Here is a 13,594-nt window from a genome sequence, read left to right on the forward strand (position 1 = left end):
AGAGGGTGGAGAGTGCCTGGAACATGCTGCCAGGGGAGGTGGTGGACGCAGATACGATAGCGACGTTTAAGAGACATCTTGACAAATATATGAATAGGAAGGGAATAGAGGGATATGGGCCCCGGAAGTGCAGACGGTGTTGGTTTAGGCAGGCATCAAGATCGGCGCAGGCTTGGAGGGCCGAATGGCCTGTTCCTGTGCTGTACTGTTCTTTGTACCTGTTGCAGATGCATCTGTCCATGACAGTATTGGTAGGAGTGACCACCGCACAGTCCTTGTGGAGACGAAGCGCCATCTTCACACTGAGGGTACCCACCATTGTGTTGTGTGGCGCTACCACCGTGCTAAATGAGATAGATTTCGAACAGAGCCAGCAACTCAAAACTGGGCATCCATGAGGCGCTGCGGGCCATCAACAACAGCAGAATTGTACTCAACCACAATCTGTAACCACATGGCCTGGCATATCCCCCACCCTACTGTTACCATCAAGCTGGGAGAACCAACCCTGGTTCAATGAAGAGTGCAGGAGGGCATGCCAAGAGCAGAACCAGGTATACCTCAAAATGAGGTGTCGGCCTGGTGAAGCTACAACACAGGACTACTTGCCCGCTAAACAGCGGAGCAGCATGTAATGGACAGGGCTAAGCTATCCCACAACCAACGGATCAGATCTAATCTCTGCAGTCCTTCCATATCCAGTCGTCAATGGTGGTGTCATTTAAACAACCAACAGGAGGAGAAGGGGGCTCTACAAACATGCCCATCCTCAACAAAGGGGGAGCCCAGCACATCAGTGGAAAAGACAAAGCTGAAGTATTTGCATCCATCTTCAGCCAGAAGTGCCAAGTGGATGATCCATCTCGGTTTCCTCCCGAGGTCCCCAGCATCACCGATGCCAGTCTTCAGTCAATCTGATTCACTCCACGTGATATCAAGCAACGGCTAAAGGCATTGGATACTGCCAAGACTGTGCCCTGACAACATTTCTGGCAATGGTACTAAAGACTGGTGCTCCAGAACTAACCGTGCCCCTAGCCATGCTGTTCCAGTACAGCTAAAGCACTGGCATCTACCTGGCAATGTGGAAATTGTCCTGTGCACAAAAAGCAGGACAAATCCAACCTGGCCAATTACCGCTCAATCAGTCTACTCCCAATCATCAGCAAAGAGATGAAAAGGGTCCTCAACAGTGCTGTCAAGCGGCTCTTGATCAGCAATAATCTGCTCACTGATGCTCAGTTTGGGTTCCATCAGGGCACTCAGCTCCTGACCTCATTACAGCCTTGGTCCAAACCTGGACAAAAGAGCTGAGCTCCAGAGGTGAGGTCAGTGTGACTGCCCCTGCCATCAAGGCAGCATTTGACCAAGTATGGCATCAAGGAGCCCTAGTAAAACGAGTCAATGGGAATCGGGGAGAAAACTCTCCACTGGTTAGTCATACCTGGCACAAAGAAAGATGGCTGTGGTTGTTGGAGGTCAAGCATCTCAGTCCCAGGACGTCACTGCAGGAGTTCCTCAGGGTAGTGTCCTAAGCCCAACCATCTTCAGCTGCTTCATCAATGACCTCTCCATCCTGAAGTCAGAAGTGGAGATGTTCGTGGATGACTGCACGATGTTCAGTACCATTCGCAACCCCTCAGATACTGAAGCAGCCCCATGTCCATATGCAGCAAGACCTGGACAACATCCAGATTTGGGCTGAGTAGTGGCAAGTAACATTCGCACCACGCAAGTGCCAGGCAATGACCATCTCAAACAAGAGAGAATCTAACCATCTCCCCTTGATATTGAATGGCATTACCATCGCTGAATCCCCCACTATCAACATTCTGGGGGTCACCATTGACCAGAAACTGAACTAGACCAGCCACATAAATGCTGTGGCTGCAAGAGCAGGTCAGAGACTGGGAATTCTGCAGCAAGTAACTCACCTCCTGACTCCCCAATGCCTGTCCACAAGTTAGGAGTGTGATTGAATAGTCTGCACTTGCCTGGATGGGTGCAACTCCAACAACATACAAGAAGCTTGGCACTATCCAGGATAAAGCAGCCAACTTGATTGGTACCCCATTCACTGCCTTCACCACCAACTCACAGTGGCAGCAGTGTATACCATCTACAAGATGCACTGCAACAACTCACCAAGGCACCATAGACAGTACCTTCCAAACCCGTGACCTCTACCACCTTGAAGGACAAGGGCAGCAGATGCATGGGAACACCCCACCTGCAGGTTCCCCTCCAAGCCACACACCATCCTGACTTGGAACTATATCACCATTCCTTCACTGTCGCTGGGTCAAAATCCTGAAACTCCCTTCCTAACAGCACTATTGGTGTACCTACACCCAAGGACTGCAACAGTTCAAGAAGGTAGCTCATCACCACCTTCTCAAGGGCAATTAGGGATGGGCAATAAATGCTGGCTTAGCCAGCAACCCCCCAACACCCCCGCCCCCACATCCTCCGAACGAATAAAAAAAAATGTTGGTGTTGAGGGGTGGGGAAGATTACACAATAGGCTGAGGTTAGAGGAACAGAAAAATCTGGGACCTGTCAGAGGTTATAGAGATGGGAATGGGCAAGGCCATGCAAGGCTTTAAATACAAAGATTTTTTTTTTTAAGTTGGATCCTGTAGCTCAACAGTGGTAGTAATGATGAATGACTAGAATCTGGTGCAGGATAACATATGGGCAACAGAGATTTGGAGGATGGAAAGTCAGGATGGTGTATGGCTTGGAGGGAAGCTTGGAAGTGATGTTATTCCCATTCAGCTGCCGCCCTTGGCCTTCTAGCGAAGTCCCAGGTTTGGGATATACTGCTGAACATAAGACATGGGAGCAGGAGTACATCATTCGGCCCCTCAAGCCTGCTTTCCTATTCAATGCAATGATGGCTGATCTTCAGCCTTCATTCCTCTTTCCTGCTCCCCATATCCCTTTGATTCCCTGAGAGATCAAAAATCTGTTTATTTCATTGAATATGCTTGAACATACCTTGACAGGTTGCTGTCGTGCAAAATTCAAACTGATGGGTTCTGTGACACTACAATTTATTTTCTTTGAAAGACATACATTAAATTAGCTGCTATCGTGCATCATTCCTCAAATTTCAAGATAGCCTCCAATTGAAGAATTCATATAACCTAAAGCATTCGTGCTTTGGAAGCATAGTTTATGATGTCAGTGCATTTTCTGTTCGGTAATTGTCCTGTACTTTATTGAGAGGCTTCATAAGAAATTAAGGAATAGGAGCAGGATTAGGCCATTCACCCCTTCTAGTTCTTCCATTTAATAAGTTCATGGCTGACTTGTCTGCCCCCCATAACCCTTGACTCCCTTTTAGATCAAAAATCTGTCTAACTCAGCCTTGAATACATTCAATGACCCAACCTCCACTGCTCTCTGGGGAAGATGATTCCAAAGTTAATAATCCTCCGAGAAGAAATTCCTCTTTATCTCCATTTTAAAAAGGAGACCCCTTATTTTGAAACTATCCCCCTTGTTTCTTAATCCACACCCCCTCCCCCCCCCCCCCCCACTTCCATGAGGGGAAACCTCCTTTCAGCATCTACCCTCAGAATCTTTGTTTCAGTAAGATCACCTCTGATTCTTCTAAACTCCAATGAGTATAGGTTCAACCTTTCCTCATAAGACCATCCCTTCATCCCAAGCATCAGCCGAGTGAATCTTCTCTGAACTGCTAATGCAAGTATATCCCTCCTTAAGTAAGGAGACCAAAACTGTACGTAGTACTCCAGGTGTGGTCTAACCAATGCCCTGTACAGTTGTAGCAAGCCTTCCCTACTTTTATACTCCATTCTCCCTTGCAATGAATGCCAGCATTCCATTTGCCTTCCCAATTACTTGCTGAACCTGACTTTTTGTGAATCATGTACAAGGGCAGCCAGATCCCTCTGTTCTGTAGCATTCTGCAGTCTCTCTCCATTTAAATAATATTCTGCTTTTCTATTCTTCCTGCAAAAGTGGACAACTTCTCATTTTCCCACATTATACTCCATCTGCCAAATTTTTGCCCACCGATTTAACTTATCTATATCTCTTTGCAGGCACTTATCCTCACAACTTTCTTTTCTACCTATTTTTGTATTATAAGCAAATTTGGCTAGAATACAGTCAGTCCATTCATCCCTGTCATTAATATAGATCGTAAATACTTGAGGCCCCAGCACCGATCCCTGTGGTACTCCACTGGTTACAGTTTGCCAACCTGAAAATGCTCCGTTTATCCCGACTCTGTTTCCTGTTAGTTAACCAATCCTTTATCCATTCCAATATATTACCGTCAACACCATGAACTCTTAAATAAAAACCGAAAGTGCTGGAAATACGCAGCCGGTCAGGCAGAGTCAACATGGTTTTATGAAAGGGAAATAGTGTTTGACAAATTTATTAGGGACGGATAAAGGGGTAGATGTAGTGTGTCTGGATTTGATGCTGCTTGACCTGCTGAGTATTTCCAGCAGTTTCTGTTTTTATTCAGATTTCTAGCATCTGCAGTACTTTGCTTTTATATTACCATGAACATTTATCTTGTGTAGTAACCTTTTATGTGCCACCTTATCGAATGCCTTTTGGAAATCCAAATATACTACATCTACTGGTTTCCCTTTATCCGTCCTCATTACATTCTCAAAGAACTCTAATCAATTTGTCAAACACTATTTCCCTTTCAGAAAACCATGTTGACTGTGCCCGATTGCATTATGATTTTCTGAATATTCTGCTCCTACTTCCTTAATAATGGATTGTAGCCTTTTCCCAATGACTGATGTTAGGCTCACTTGCTTATAGCTTCCTGCTTTCTATTCCCCATCACCACCACCCCTTCTCCCCGCACCCCCCCACCACCGCCTTTCTTGAATGGAGGTGTTACATTTGCAGTTTTCCAATCCACTGGGACCTTTCCAGCATCTTGGAATTTTGGATGATTATGACCAATGCATCTACTCTCTCTGCAGTCACTTCTTTTAAGAACCTAGGATGCAGGCCATCAGATCCATCAGTCTCTAGTTCCATTAGATTTCCTAGTACTTTTTCTTTAGTGATAGTGATTATTTTAAGTTCCTCCCTCCCTTTTGTCTCTTGATTTTCTGCTATACTTGGGATGCTTTTTATGTCTTCTACTGTGAAATACTTATTCAAAGTCTCTGCCATTTCCTTGTTTGCCATTATTAATTCCCAAGTCTCATCCTCTAAGGGACCAATGTTTAATTTAGCTATTCTCTTTCTGTCTGTTTTTATATTTTTTGTTAGTTTACTCTCCTACTCTAATTTTTCCCTTTTTTGTTATCCTCTGCTGGTTTCTAAAATATTCCCAATCTTCTGGCCTACCACTAATCTTTGCAGCATTGTACGCCTTTTCTTTCAATTTGATACCACCTTTCCTTAGTTAGCCACGGATGGTGCATCCTTCTCATAAAGTCTTTCTTTCTCGATAGAGTGCATCTTTGTTGAGAGTTATAAAATATCTCCCTCAATTTGTTAGTTGAAAAGTCATAGATCATCTCAATTTAAAAGTTATCTGAACTATGTAAGGCGTAGATATCTTTTTAATTTTTTTCTAAATTGAGATTTTTTCTTCCTCCTCATTCTGCTGAAGATGCAGATATCCTCCAATACTTTGTCCACATTGCTATTTTTCATGTGTGAGCCTGAACAGTTAAGAGTACTTAAACTGTTCAACACAAAAAGGCAACGCAGTCATGCTTGATCCTTTCCTCGCCTTAAGTCCATATTTGTGCAATTTTAGGTTACTGCATACTAGTCAAGTGCAAAAATGTCACTGGACTAGCAATGTAGAGGCCCAGGCTAATGCTCTGGGATCATGGGTTCGAATCCCACCACGGCAGATGGTGAAATTTGAATTCAATTAATAAATCTGGAATTAAAAAGCTAGTCTAATGATGACCATGAAACCATTGTTGATTGTTGTAAAAACCCATCTGGTTCACTAATGTCCTTTAGGGAAGGAAATCTGGTATCCTTCACTGGTCTGGCCTACATGTGACTCCAGACCCACAGCAATGTGGTTGACTCTTACCTGTCCTCTGAAATGGCCTAGCAAGCCACTCAGTTCAAGAGCAATTAGGGATAGTCGTTAAATGCCAGACTAACTAGCAACGCCCACATCCCATGAACGAATAAAAAAAAAACTCTGGTCAATGGTTTTGCCCCATTATCAACTTTATCACTTTGGTTGAGACCAGCTGACTTTGCACAGAACAGGGATCGAACCTGGGGATCTACCAGGTCTGTGTGACTTTGCAACTCACTGGATAAGATTTCTCAGCCATTCGTGGAGCATTACTGAAAACAGTCGTTTAATTATATGTTATCATCCTAAGGTTCCTGGATCCTTGGGGCCCTGTGAAAGGTCCTGGGATTACATAACCTGATGTGATTCCTGTATTTTTCTGTATTATCAATTTGCTAGAAAATTATTTGAGTTGTTTTATATTAATGTTTTCTCCATTACAGCACTCTTTTCCATTCTGCTGTTGACACTGTTTTGTCACTGTTTTAGGGCAAAAGATCCCTAAGAGTGGGTCAGTATTTGTAAGGGGTCCTCCAGCTAGAAAAGTTTGAAAGCAGTTGGGTTAAACTACTGCTTCTAGTAAAGTTAAACTGGGGAATTTGTGCTTTATTAATCCAAATATGTAAACTGCACCCCCCCCCCCCCCACCCCATCAACAGACAAGAGGAGCTGCATTCTTCATTATTGCTGTCATATGTTTGTTGTTGTTTGACAATGATGACTTGATGGCCAAGATGGCTGAACATCGTATCCTTTGTTAAAATAGCTGCTGTGTTGAGTGTGTGTGTAAAATGTATGTGTGGATTTTTTTATTAATTGGACAGCATCTTGCTGTAGGATAATGAAATGTGGTTGAGTTATTTAGACAGTATTTAAAATCTGTATTATGCTTAGTTCCTTAACCTAATTCTATCTTGTAGCTGAGGGACATCATGACAGTGCTTTAACCCATGCACTATACACAGTCATCTCTCTTCTTGGGGTGGCAGACCACAAGGTAATTTCCTTATAGTCGCAAGGATGGCATCAGCTGGCACTTCATTCGGATTAATGGGCTGTCATCCTACTACAGTCAATTCTGAAACATTTCAAACATTTACATATTTTTAGTTTGTGTTCAAATTTGACACTGGACATTTCAAAATGAACCACTGATTTATTTTCCCAGAAACTAAAACTTAGATTTTAAAAAATACATATCGTTTTGCTATTTCCATTGTGTTATGTGGCATATTCAGAGTTATCTGTAGGGATTAGTAGGGAGACCATTTTGCCATACCAGTTAGAATATAATTGGCCACGCGTGATGTTGATTGTAGCAAATGTCCCAGTACATTTAATGAATTCAACAATATCTCTCCAGCTGTACATATGACTAGTTTTCCAGCATAAGAATAAGCCTGGTGGAGTAAAGTAGTTTTAATCAAGTTTATAGAATGGTAGGATGCAGATGTGTGCCATTGATTTTCATGTGTGAGGGACTACCTGTCTTGGCTGTCCCATTCAGGAGAAGCATTGAATGAATCTGAAATGGTTTCCCACACATTAGTTGCCTTTACTCTCTCCCTAGGAGCCAGTTAAGAATGACATTTGTAAAATTCAGGACTGACCAGGTTGCCACTACACCATTTCAACCAGAAACTGATGCACAAAATGCTAGACCTAAATAGATGGCAAAACTGACACTCTTAAAGGTGGGGCCGTGGCCATTTGTTTCATTTGAAACAGAAACATAAAAACTAGTCCAAATTCAATTTGTGGGATTTTAATTTGCATCCTGCATTTCATTTTTGAAAAAACAATGTTGATGGAAGTTCACAATCTCATTAACTTTTATTTTGTCTCTTTTAGGGTGGGGTTTTATTATTGGTGGTGTCGTTGTGTTTCAAAGTTGGTTTTCACACAGCCTCCAGAAAGCTATCCGTGGATGTCGGTGGAGCCAAACGCCTGCATACATTATCTACTCTAATTTCATCCGCCTTATTGTTTCCATGGGTAGTCATATTAACTGCAACTACAGAGGTAATACATTTAGTGTATTTACCACTGCAAATGCATTTACCATTTTGTTATGTAAAAGGATTTGTTTGCTATTAACAATTAAGCGCAATAAGCTGCCTTGGCTTAAATAAAAAGAATTTTCATTTTCATCCTGTACCCATCAATCCTATTGAGAAATGCCATTCAAATTGTATGTATATTTTGGCTGTTCACTGGCTATAAAAGCCTAGGAGCTAAAGTAATGTCTGCAGTGTTCTTAGAGTTGCAGTAATACACATTTTTGAGAATATGAAGGCAGTAATTTGTTAATTAAACTAGCTATTTTTGCTGTGGAAGTGATTCTTCATATTCAGAGTCTTGTAAAGCATTGCAGCGTTCAAATTTACAGTGAATTCTGACTATAAAGTTACTCTATTATAGTAAGATATTTTATTTTTGTGTTATAGAGTAAAATAGAATCCTGGTCTTCCCTTATCGTGCCATTTGGGACCGTCATCTTCTCTGTGCTAATATTGGACTTCTATGTAGAATCTATATGTTCAGCCAAGATGGAAGCTTCAAAGTGTGCACAATATGGTTCAGTTTCTGTCTTTTTTGGAGCCTTACTTCTTGCTAATTTCTGGACACATCCAATAACTGATCAGTTACGTGTAATCAACAAACAGTCCCTGCAGCACAGTACTGAGCATGTATTGTCAGGCGGAGTGGTGGTTAGTGCCATTTTCTTCATTCTAGGTGGGTATTCTTGTTTTCAGATATTGCAAAATCAGCACACAACAGAACAAGACTTGAGCTTATTGTGGGGGTTGTGCCATTGCTAGGTTTTAGGTATTCATTCTAATTCCATTTCCTTCCTCTTCTGTCCTTTTACATTTTCTTTTTCGACACTTAGCCAATTCCCTTTTGAATTATGGTATACCCGCTACCTTAATAACCATGTATGATAAAGCATTTCACATGTTGGAGCTCGTGTGTGAATACATTTCCTCTAACTTATTCCTTTATCATCTTGTAGTTATGGTTAGCAAGTGTCAGAAGAACATAGGAAATAGGTACAGGAGTAGGCCATTCAGCCCCTCGAGCCTGCTCAGCCATTCAATAAGATCTTGGCTGATCTGATTGTGGCTTCATCTTTCCTGCCTCCCCCACCCCCCCCCCCCCCCCCCCCCCCAAATAGCCCTTCCTGGTTACCCAAAGAATTACAACTGGTGGAGACAATTATTTACAGTTTATCCTTTTAAAATGCTTCTTAATTTGGAACAATGTTATTAGAACTCCTTTGACTTTCCCAATTCAATGAAAAAGATCCCCAATTTGTAAGCAATTTCCCAATATTTTTACAATTTTCAAAGGGATTAGATCAGTATTTTTATATAGTTTTGAGAAATATTTGCACAAAAGCATTCGTTTCATAGTAAGTTTACTAATATCTGTTCATTTTTCATCTGAGCACAACCATTTGTGTAACTGCACAAAAAAGCTTTTCATTAGGGGAAAAATTCTGTAGTGAGATTCAGGCATGTTACTTCTGAAGAACAGGTTGTTTTTCTTTGCACATTGTACCCATCAGCACCCAAAATCAAGTATAGCTGTAGTGAGATGCAGAAATCCTGGCGAATATTCCTCCCTCAAACAACATCACCAAAAAATGGATTAACTGGCCGTCTCAATATTGTTTATGGAAATTTTGTAGTCACATAAGTAGTTAACTGTATTTGAAGAGCTTTGAGACTTTCATTATTTCACACCTTTTATCAATGTTAATCACAGAAATATGAAATTTCGGGTCTTGGAGAAATTGAAAGAAAAGGACACGTATGCAAATCTTCATAAAGATTGAATACAAAAGGATTTTGTTTAACTCACTTGTGTTTTTCTCTCTCCAGCTGCCAGTATCTTATCCTCACCTTCCAAGAAAGGCCAAAAGGGTACGCTAGTTGGTTACTCACCTGAAGGTACCCCACTGTATAACTTCATGGGCGATGCCCTGCAGCATACTTCCCAGTCACTGCCCAGGTTTATCAAAGAATCTTTGAAACAAATCCTGGAAGAGTATGACTCTAGACAGATCTTCTACTTCCTTTGCCTTAACCTAGTGAGTCTTTCATGTTTACGTGGTTTTCTTTCTCACACTTGAAATAACAGAGCATTTCTTTGAACAGAGATGTCATTATGGAGTTTTGACTAACATATTAATACATGAGCCTGAATCTTGCTTGGGTTACAGAACTGTGCTTTAGAAATTGATTTTGTTATTTTAAGCTGGGGAGTGCAGGCAGAGCCAAGGCAATGGTACCACAGCTGGCTCAGCTGCACAGGGGTGCACAAAGAATACTGGAAGAGTGATAATGGTAGGAGATTTGATAGTCAGGGGAACAGGGCCACAGACGTGAATCCAGGATGGTGCGCTGCCTCCCTGATGCCAGGGTCAAGAATGTCACTCAACAGCTGCAGAGCACCCTGAGGGGGAAGGATGAACAGCCAGCAGTCGTGGTCCACATTGGTACCAATGACATAGGTAGGAAGAAGATTGTGGTCCTGCAGAAAGGGTTTAGTAAGCTAGATAAGAAATTAGCAAGCAGGACCTCAAAACTATTAATTTACGGATTACTCCCAGTACCACACGTAACTGAATACAGAAATAGGAGGATAGTGCTCATGAGTGCATGGCTGGAAAGATGGTGCAGGAGGGAGGGCTTTAGACTTCTGAGACACGGGAATCAGTTCTGGAGAAGGTGTACAGGCCGGACAGATTGTAGCTAAATAGAGCTGGGACTCATTTCTTTGCAGGGTGATTTGCTAGTGCTATTGGGGAGGGTTTAAACTACTTGGCAGGGATGTGGGAACCAGGAGATAATACAAGAGAGGAACACCAAGGTGCACAGAATACTGGGAAAGATGGAGAACACTAGAGCGTAGGTAAAGGTGAGTTACTAGGTGGGGGCAAAGTAAGGGAGAAAGTAATAAAGTCTAAATCAGGGTTAATGTGCATGGATGTATCCCAGGCAATTATGTGAGGCAAGGGAGGAGATAGCAGGGGCTCTGACACAAATTTTCAGATCCTTTCTGGCCATGGGAGAGGTGCCACAGGACTGGACGACAGCGAATGTGGTACCATTATTCAAGAAGGGTAGCAGGGATAAACCAGGTAATTACAGGCCGGTGAGTCTAACATCAGTGGTTGGAAACTATTGGAAAAAATTCTGAGGGACAGGATTAATCTTCACTTGGAGAGGCAGGGATTAATCAGGGATAGTCAGCATGGCTTTGTCGGGGGAGATCGGGGGATTTTTCAAGGTGACGACTAGATGTGTAGATAAGGGTAAAGCAGTTGATGTAGTCTACATGTAGGTCCCACATGGGAGATTGGTTAAGAAGGTAAGAGCCATGGGATCCAGGGCAATTTGGCAAATTGGATCCAAAATTGGCTTAGTGGCAGGAAGCAGAGGGTAATGGTCGAGGGTTGTTTTTGCGAGTGGAAGCCTGTGACAAGTGGTGTACCACAGGGATCCGTGCTGGGACCCTTGCTGTTTGTAGCATACATTAATGATTTTGACATGAATATAGGAGGTATGATCAGTAAGTTCGCCGATGACACGAAAATTGGTGGTGTCGTAAATAGTGAGGAGGAAAGCCTTAGATTACAGGACGATATAGATGGGCAGAGCAGTGGCAAATGGAATTTAATCCTGAGAAGTGTGAGGTGATGCATTTTGAAAGGACTAACATGGCAAGGGAATATACAATGGATGGTAGGACCCTAGGAAGTACAGAAGGTCAGAGGGACCTTGGTGAATTGTCCATAGATCACTGAAGGCAGCAGCACAGGTAGATAAGGTGTTTAGGAAGGCATATGGGATACTTGCCTTTATTAGCCGAGGCATAGAATATAAGAGCAGGGAGGTTATGATGGAGCTTTATAAAACGCTAGTTAGGCCACAGCTGGAGTACTGTGTACAGTTCTGGGCACCACACTATAGGAAGGATGTGATTGCACTGGAGAGGGTGCAGAGGAGATTCACCAGGATGTTGCCTGGGCTGGAGCATTTCAGCTATGGAGAGAGACGGAACAGGCTAGGGTTGTTTTCCTTAGAGCAGAGAAGGCTGAGGGGGGACATGATTGAGGTGTACAAAATTATGAGGGGCATTGATAAGTTAGATAGGAAGAGACTTTTTCCCTTAGCGGAGGTGTCAATAACCAGGGGGCATAGATTTAAGGTAAGGGGAAGGAGATTTGAGGAAAGATTTTTTCACCCAGTGGGTGGTTGGAATCTGGAACATACTGCCTGAAGGGGTGGTAGAGGCAGGAACCCTCAACATTTATGAAGTATTTAGATGAGCACTTGAAATGTCATAGTATACAAGGCTATGGGCCAAGTGCTGGAAAATGGAATTAGAATAGTTAGGTGCTTGAAGGTCGGCACGGACACGATGGCCGAAGGACCTGTTTCTGTGCTGTGTAACTCTGATTCTAAGCTCCTTTGCTGTTATGTAACATTGGCATTCATTGCATGCATAATGATGGTCTTCATTTGTTTAACATCCTATACATAGTCCCATCACCAAATAATCTGGATGAGGAAACTCATTCAGCCCATCTTAATTCATTTATCAAAAGACCCTAAAGTCTCCCCAGTGCACCATCTAATTGGCTCATAACGCTTGATGTCACTGATTGGAGGTACGGTAGTGTACTGGATACAGTACTGGACTAGCGACTAACACGAGTTAAAATTCCATTGTGAAGTTGTGAAATTATATACAGTATAACTGGAAATTTGAAGTTGACTCTTCATGCCTTCAGGGCAGCTAAGAATGAGAAATAAATGTTGCCATTCAGGCATTGTCCACATCCCAGGAGCAAATTTAAAAATGCAAGTTTACTTTTGACTTCTCTTTAACTATAATGCAGAGTGGAATTAATTCCCTACCTAGGCTCAATTTTTTTTTTTATAAAGGCTCCTTCAGCCGATCTCTCGGCATTTTCTGACTCTGATAACACTGAGATCTTATGATTTATTAGGAAGAGTGAACAAATGCAGCAACAACAACTTGCATCTATATAACCAGTTTAACTTTTTAAAAAAAACCCATGGCACTTCACAAAAATCAAAGTAAAATGAACACTGAGATTAGGAGCGGTGAGCGTTAGCTTGGTTAAAGATGTGGGTTTAAACAAGTGTGTTGAACGAGGAGAGGGCAATGGAAAAAAGTAAAAGGGTTTATGGAAGGAATTCCAGAGTGTGGAACCTATGCTGCCACTGGAACAACCATTGGTATTGGAACAAAGAGAGGGAAGGGACCAGAATAGGAGAACTAGAGAATTCTGGTAGGGAAGTGGGAGGATGGTGTACGGTTGGAGGAAGTTGCAGTGATAAGAGGTCATTAAGAGAATTAAATATAAGGATGAGGTGTTGGGGGACCAGGAGCCACTGTAGCTCAGCAAGGATAGGGATGATGGACAAGTGGGACTTGGTGTTGCATTGGATATAGGTAGCAGATGTTGATAGATGGAAGATCATCCAGGAGGTA

At 42.4% G+C, this 13,594-nt stretch overlaps 1 protein-coding gene across 1 annotated transcript in view; it reads left to right on the top strand.

Moving 5' to 3' along the window:
* slc30a5 (solute carrier family 30 member 5) overlaps window positions 1-13,594 on the top strand; it is an 82,261-nt gene that overhangs the window by 39,628 nt on the left and 29,039 nt on the right. Inside the window, exons 6-10 of the mRNA XM_068029444.1 lie at window positions 6,721-6,808; window positions 6,982-7,058; window positions 7,913-8,083; window positions 8,509-8,797; window positions 9,949-10,157. Of these exons, the coding sequence (XP_067885545.1) occupies window positions 6,721-6,808; window positions 6,982-7,058; window positions 7,913-8,083; window positions 8,509-8,797; window positions 9,949-10,157 (834 nt within the window). The remainder of the gene's footprint in view (window positions 1-6,720; window positions 6,809-6,981; window positions 7,059-7,912; window positions 8,084-8,508; window positions 8,798-9,948; window positions 10,158-13,594) is intronic.

The sequence above is a fragment of the Heterodontus francisci genome, chromosome 4 (genome assembly GCF_036365525.1).
Source record: "Heterodontus francisci isolate sHetFra1 chromosome 4, sHetFra1.hap1, whole genome shotgun sequence".
Taxonomy (NCBI): domain Eukaryota; kingdom Metazoa; phylum Chordata; class Chondrichthyes; order Heterodontiformes; family Heterodontidae; genus Heterodontus; species Heterodontus francisci.